The following is a 7,500-nucleotide window of genomic DNA, read 5'->3' as shown; positions in this document are numbered from 1 at the left end:
ACCTAATTGTCAACGAGTCTCGACTGTCAAGGGATAACCACCGTTTCATGATGGCGTAAAAGGTGCACCATGTGATATTTTTAGGAGTTCATTACCAGAATCCATGCTGCCAATTCACAACTGTTAACTTTTTAACAAATGCTTACCGGCACCATCCAACTCTAAGCATTCAATATGACTGAGAAAATTCCACTTTACATGCATGAAAAACTGAATCCTCAATGTTCCGCCCTTTTGAATTTCCAGAAATATACATTTTTAGCTGCGAAACGTACTGTGCTTTGGTCATACTAGTAAATATTGCTTTATTATTCAGACAATATTCACGTAAAGATCAAATTTGGCAATAGGCAGCACAGTGTTGATGAGCTGCATAGTTGCATAGTTACCTGTAATAACGGACCACTTTCTTAAATGACAGTGTAAAACTAGTAAACAATTTACACTCACCACAAGTTCTCGAATGAGGTTGCTTGGGTCTTCATTGAGGTAGATGCACAACCCTTTAAGCAGGCATTCCCGGACAACATCAACATGGTCAGCATCAGCAGCATCAACATCCTAAGTAAAAGAGGAATGGAGATACAACAACTTGTGATTAAAACCGAATGCTTACCTAATCACTGCACTGTACCTAATCATCTCAGAATAGTTACAGGGTTCCCACTCTAATTCAGATATAAAATTCCATGATTTTCCATGACTTTCCAGACCCAAAAAACAGAATTTCCATCACCACTTCCCTAAAGAAATTACGTTAAAAAAGTATGAAAACTGAAGATTATCTTCAACCCCAGAGTCGACGCTCAGCCACCGCCAGACTTCAATCAGTTCATTGCATTCTAGAATGTTGCATATAACAGTGCAAAACCAAAACTGTTTCTGGCGAAGTGTTTCAGTATGATCAGTAAGAAACAATGTTATACACCAAACAAAAAGGTTTCTGCTTTCACATATCTGTTAAGAAAATTCCATGATATTCCATGACTGTGCATGCAAAATTCCATGACTGGAAAAACTTTTATGAAATTCCATGATATTCCAGAAATTCCAGGACCCGTGGGAACCCTGTAGTTAGTATTCTTACCTGAGTAATTGGTGACATTACAGTCTTAAGATGAGTGCCGATCTGGCCTGTTCTTTTCTTGAAAAGATTCACAAGGCTGTCAGACAGAATGTCTAACTGAGAGAGAAATCTGGATTGTAAGGCTATTGTCGTGATCCGTCTGAATTCAGCGTTGATCTGAAGACAGGGAGGAAAAAGGCATACAGGAATTAGTGCTCCAATCTCAAGATATTTTAATGCTGACATGTCTATCAAACTCAATATGAATATGCCTAAACTAAATATGCCCCACCATCATGTACATGTACAGAAGAATACATTTCAAACTTAACTTTTTCCATTATCTCCCAAGTTCAGAGTGATTTGTACAGAAACACAGAAATTGTACAACACACAACCCATCTCCATGATCCATACAGCATTTACTTTGTCCAATTTCATGTCAGCTTGTGGTTATGTTGACTTACCTCCTGTACATCAAAGAGGGCTGGCCATCTCTCCTGAACCTCATGGATCATGGGTGCACTGCGAACGACTTCTTGTCTCCGATAAGCAAAGGTCTTCTCCATTTTCATCCTGATCTCTCTGCTATGTCTCCTCTGGACATCAGACTTCAGCTCCAATCGAAGTTTCTCAAGGGACAGATCATCTTCCCCTGTAGGGTAGGCAGGGCAGTAGTTGACCTCAGACCTCTTCGGTTTTTTAATGCCAAGAGCAGGACTTGTTTTGACCCCTGCTGTCCGCTGAACAGAGTTTATCATCACCTCCGGACATCCCAGCTTCCTCAAACGAGTACGGTACAGTCCCAATTTATTCTTCAGGCTACTTTTCCACCCTTCATATCCAGTGAACGAGTGTTCTTCAGCTAGGCAAGGGTGCTTGGAAATCAGCGCTTTCCCAACCATGCTAAACTTCCTGTCAGAGGCGTAAAGACCATACTTCACCATTTCCTGGGTTAGTCCATGGAGAATGTCTGACTTGAGTTTTGGGTCTGTATCTGCACAAAGCAGAGTGCGATTTTCCTTGTATGCTGCATTAGCCTTCCTCAGTTTCAATTCAGCGTCATATGTGAACATAGGGCAGTGGAAGGTTTGAGGCCAAAGGGACCTAGACCCAGAAGGCTCGGAATCTGTTGAGGACAGTACATCTGTATCAGCACTGCTGAGCGTTGGTGATGGGGATGAGGTGGAGGGCCCGGCTGCAGTGGACATGGTGGAGCTACTAGCATTCACGCCTGTGACTGACTCTGGAACAATTCTAATGGTCCCTCGATCTTGGACTTCATTCATAGAAGTGAGGTTCATGTAGACATTTCCAAACAGCGGGTCCATGAACTGCAGTCTGAAATTGGATGTTAGACCACATTGGCTCCTGACTTCACAAACCAGGTCCTCTATTGCTGCAGGAAGTCCTTCTGGGAACGTCAATCTTTGGCATGTGTCGTCTGCTAGAACAATTCTCAAAAGCGCTGGAGAACTCATGGTGTTCAGTCTGCAAACACAATAAAAAATATGAATACTGTTAAATACGTTAAGAAAACAATGATGCTGGAAAGGTCAGGTTGACTAGAAACAACTGCAATACTTTTTGCATTTGGTTCTGTTAGTTAGGGGGGCTTACAATGCCCACAGGGACCCCAGTTCTAGTCCGGCCGGGGTCATTTCCCAGCCCTGCCCCATCTCACATTTCTGCAGATTTATGAGTGCATCTATCAGTTATCATGGGCCACCATTAAATAAATTTCACTTTGACAATGACAATTAGTCAGTAGTAATACAGCTTATACATCAATTTCATGTATTATTCACAAAAAAAAATCAAAAAAAATATTAAGGTCTCATTATCTGGTTAAAGTGAGTGCACACATTATGTTAGTGTTGTTTTATTGTTTAAGTAGTCACATTAAATGTTGACATGTATGTTTCATGTCACCTTCAGCTTTCCAATGTTGACATGCAGCCCCAAACCATGGGTCAGTTTTCTTTGAACTGCTCACTTGGTTACCACCACACATGCTTGACACCATCTAAAACAAGGTCCAGGAAGACAGATGCTGAGGCACTCAAGGTTGCATTTTTTTTTTTACTTTTTTTATTTGGCTACAATGCCTACGCGTTTCGTCCCTTATGGCCTTCTTCAGGGCGTATGTTTATTGATACGCCCTGAAGAAGGCCATAAGGGCCGAAACGCGTAGGCATTGTAGCCAAATAAAAAAGTAAAAAAATTGCAACCTTGAGTGCCTCAGCATCTGTCTTCCTGGACCAAGTTTGAGAGCCCCTACACTGATGAGCACCAAGGGAAAAAGGTGAAGACCCAGAAGCACTCCAATTACCTGCTTGTGTTTGATACCATCTAAAACAAATTTGTCATCACACAAGACATGGTTCCAGGAATGTTTAGTCCGTTTGTCTCTGATGAGACCAAGATAAATACGTTTCAGATGCTGGGAAAGGAGTAGACAGTAGGAAACAAGACTGTCCACTTCAAAGAGACTGGGCAAAGGATGACTGGAGCACACAGTATACATTTATTTTATTGTGGTGCCAGCATGACTAGTGTTGATGTAGTGGACCCCCAATTTTTGTCTTTTTGTTATTCCCTTATTATTCCCTGATTCTCATTCCCTGTCTTTTTGTTGTCCTGTCAGAAGTTGTGTTTTGCTTTAATCGTGCTGTTGCACGTTTTCGCCACTAGATGGCATCATAGGACCAGCCTATGAGTTAAGTAGCCAGTGACTAAGGTCACGCGAGAAGAACGAAACTGAGAAGTGACAGTTGTTGGGATTCTGAAGGCAGCGGTTACGCTGTCAGTTGTATGTTTTTGGTCCTGAGAAAGATTGTAAATAAACCGCAAAGAACCCATCGAAAACCCAACACACACTTGAGGACATTCATTCATTCAAGTGTGCAACATTGACGCAGTGAGTCTTCTTCAGAGTCAAGATGTCATGTTGACTGAAGAAGACGCACAGTGTTTAAACACTAGTCATACTTGCACTACAGTAAAACTATTTTTTGGATGACGTGAAGCGTGTGTGGTAGCAGTAACCAAGTGAGTAGCACAGGAAAAAGTTGCATGTCAACATGCACTTTAACTACTGAAGTAGATCCCGACCCTCTAATGGCATGTTTTATTTTAGGGTGTTCTCACTTTTGATCAGGGGGGGGGGGGCGCAATTGTTAGTAAAATCAGTATTGCATATGAAATACTTGCATAAATAAAAGTTAAGGGTAATTTACAGCATATACAACACAATTGATGAGCCAACTAACCTTTAATGAGGATATGTCTTTTCAAAGTAACCATGCGATTTGATCCAACAAAGTAGTCAGCCAACGGATATGGGTCACAGAGGTCAGTGATGGCCACAAGCTTTAATTCTCTTGCTGGTGACAGACTCAGCTCAAAGGCTCTGTAATGGTCATTGTACCACCCGCAAAGTAATTTCACAAAGAGGAGCAGCTCTTCATTTTCAACACACATCTCAATGACTTCAGCAAATTCAGTCAATCCACTGATTGATCCATAAGTCACAATCATCCCTTTCTCATAGTGTATGCCACTACTGCATGCCCTTTTGGTAAGGCGGACCACAGATGCATTGGGAAATTTTGCCAGAAAAGCCTGTGCCACGTCCTCCTTCAGGACACTGACTGGTACAGTGGACACATGGGGTACATCAAGGGTTGATTTGCCGTATGAGGGGGAGGTCATGTGGAAAGCCAGCATAAATTGGTGTTTCGAAGCCAAAGTCAGTGGTACATTCTTAAAGCAATTTGTGTGCTTCACAACACGCTTAAAGAAACTATGCTTCGATTCAAATCGAAGTGTCCAGAGTGTACCTAGAGGGCCAAAATTCCTAATCAAGACAGGATAATGCTCCACTAGATGGTGCTTGGGGAGGAGTTGAACGTCAGGGAACAATGCCTTGTATCTGGTCCTGTGCTCAATTATTTTGCTCTGGAGATACGAAATCGATTCGTCTGTGTGCACTGGGCCAAAAACAAGCTCGACGATGTCTTTGAGGTCCATTAACACAAGCCATGCAGGCTCATCATTTGGAACAACTGAGCCGATCAAAAATGGCAGCAGCCTTATAAGGCACCAATTCTCGTGAACATTTCCACCGATAGTTTTACGAGCAGTGATGTTCTGTGGCAGTGCATGGGGTTTGTTCGTTTTATCTGACCACTTATAAGGGAAAGACAATATGGCTTGATTCAAATCGTGCAGTGTGAAAAGCTTCTTTGATATCATTGACCCCAAGCAGTATGCAAGCTCGACAGGAACAATCCCTTCAAGAAGGTCGTGGGCAGCATCTGGAGGATATCCAGAGACAACATGAAAAAAAGATAGGGATTTTGTCAAAAAACACTCCCGTTTCACTCCGCAGCAGTGCACATTAGTCTCAAGAGCAGTTTTAACATGAGAAGCGTAACTGTCTTTCGTTCTGAGGCTAAAAGTTCCAGATGTGAAAGGGACGGATTGCGTTTCAGCACGTTTTGCTGTACAAAACCGACAACAATATTCGCCTGAAAAATTCTCCACAAAACCGGCAATGCCGTGGGCACCCAAGTTGTCTGCCACAACACAATGCACTGTGCCTTTAAGACACTTTCCTAGAAGAGGTACATACACACCAAAGTCTTCCAGCACTTTCACATCACGCAGGAGAGGTTCTAACACTTTGTTAAACCCGTATGTTTTGATATCAACACTTTTGCAAAGCACTGTAAGGAAAATTGACGATAATGATGAGTGGGAACCAGGTGGTAGGTTTCCTAAAACCCAGTAAATTCCACAAAGCTTGTGTTTGTTTCTAGATGTCCCAAGAACATTGCAGGTTTCATAGTCATCTACGAAGAGGCGCAATGACAATCTCAGTTCATCTGAATTCAAAAAAGCATTACTCCTGAAATATACACCATCTTCAGGAGCCCTTAATTCAAACAAAGGTTCTAGCTGAGATTCCTGCTGACCTCTATGGTTGTCAATGACTTTATCAAGAATCGCTTGGCAGTTTAGGGTGTTCTGCAAAGACTTCAGTAGGGGAACGTATTGAAAAGTACGTTTTTTCTTGTGGTCTAGAGTGTAAGTAACTGGTTCCACAACATCAAATTCTTTCTTGTAAAACACTTTACGTTGGTAAGTGGTACTGAGTGAGCCACCCTTTTCAATGGCTTGATGAACTGGGCTAGATATTGCTGCAGTAACTATTTCAGTTACCACTGAGTCATCAATCTGTAGGTTGTGACTTTCAAGTATTGCATTTAATGAACCACGGAAAAGAGATGCTGATGCAGTGGTCAGTAAGAAGTGGAGGTTCTGTAAAAAATCATCAATTGCTGTACCTGGCACAAGCACCAAATGTTCCAATTTCAGTAATGCTGCAGCAAGCTCCTTCTGAAGTGTATTTGGAACTGGACTGTGAGGGACCGCTTGTTCTACAGGTGGTAAATCCTCTTCTACACCCTCTGTAACACCCAAATCAGATGACGATGGAGGTAAGGGTACAGCAGTTCTCCTAACAATTTCAGGTCTAAAATCAGCTAGGGTATGTGGATTATGGAGGCGACTTTTGTGAGACTTAAATGTGCCATAAACACTTGTTTGAAAAGTACAGCCAGTGAACATGCAAGACACAACTTCATTTTTCCTCAGATGTGTGTTGACATGAATGAAGTACTCCCTTTCGTTTGGCAAATTGGAACAGCTACATAGATGACACGAGAAGGTGTTTAACTGATCTAAGGTCTGGCCTAATTGTGTGCCGTGCACTCTACTCTGGTGAACAATCAGAGCGTTCCACGTTTTAAAAGTACAGGGACAATCTGTATATGTGCAGGGGTAGTTTGTGGTGCGGCCAAAGTGGGGATGGTGGAGTTTGTAATGAGCAAGTAGATCAGACCTACTTTGAACAGCTGATTCACATCCCTTGCACTGCCACATTTACTGTGAAAGAGAACACAGAAAGGGAGGTTGATATACCAATACAGAATATGAACACAGACACACAACAATATGATCACAGCATGCATTTAAATTAATGACTCAAATGTAATATGTATTGTCCTGTGTGCAGCTTGAAAAACTCAGCGTTGCTCGTCTTACAAAAGTACACAAGCATATTAATGACCAACAACATTTATGACCATGTAGCATTGACCAGTTATTAAAGGTTCAGTTTAGTGAAGAAAGAGATGGAAGTACAACACAATAACAAAAAGGAGGAGGGACAGGGAAAGTGGAAGAGTTAGAAAAAAAACTAAAAACTCAATGGAGAAGAAAAGGAGAGGGAAGTAGGAAAACAAGATTAACCTTCGAAAGGATAGAAAGTATGGGGGGGGGGGAGAGAGAGACAAAAGGAAGAAGTTAGTGACCAAGAGAACAGGTGTGTGCCTGTGTATAAAATCATCAATTGCTGTAACTTACCT

At 41.9% G+C, this 7,500-nt stretch overlaps 2 protein-coding genes across 5 annotated transcripts in view; both read right to left on the bottom strand.

The window, feature by feature from the left end:
• The window catches only part of LOC134460374 (anosmin-1-like), a 115,581-nt gene that overhangs the window by 90,166 nt on the left and 17,915 nt on the right, over window positions 1-7,500 (bottom strand). The gene's annotated exons all lie outside the window — the stretch shown is intronic.
• The window catches only part of LOC134459925 (uncharacterized), a 10,433-nt gene that overhangs the window by 1,476 nt on the left and 1,457 nt on the right, over window positions 1-7,500 (bottom strand). The window contains exons 1-5 of one of the 4 annotated variants that reach the window (XM_063212427.1): window positions 7,499-7,500; window positions 4,339-7,018; window positions 1,534-2,557; window positions 1,088-1,243; window positions 451-561 (exon numbers count right to left, since the gene is read on the bottom strand). The exon at window positions 7,499-7,500 is cut by the window's right edge and continues 1,457 nt beyond it. In XM_063212427.1, coding sequence (XP_063068497.1) covers window positions 451-561; window positions 1,088-1,243; window positions 1,534-2,547 — 1,281 coding nt within the window. In that variant the 5' untranslated portion in view covers window positions 2,548-2,557; window positions 4,339-7,018; window positions 7,499-7,500. Of the gene's footprint in view, window positions 1-450; window positions 562-1,087; window positions 1,244-1,533; window positions 2,558-4,338; window positions 7,325-7,498 lie in introns of those variants that run through there. The other 3 variants (XM_063212428.1, XM_063212429.1, XM_063212426.1) reach the window with 3 other exon arrangements.

The sequence above is a fragment of the Engraulis encrasicolus genome, chromosome 12, assembly GCF_034702125.1.
Source record: "Engraulis encrasicolus isolate BLACKSEA-1 chromosome 12, IST_EnEncr_1.0, whole genome shotgun sequence".
Classification (NCBI taxonomy): Eukaryota; Metazoa; Chordata; class Actinopteri; order Clupeiformes; family Engraulidae; genus Engraulis; species Engraulis encrasicolus.
This window is presented reverse-complemented; position numbering and strand designations above follow the sequence as displayed.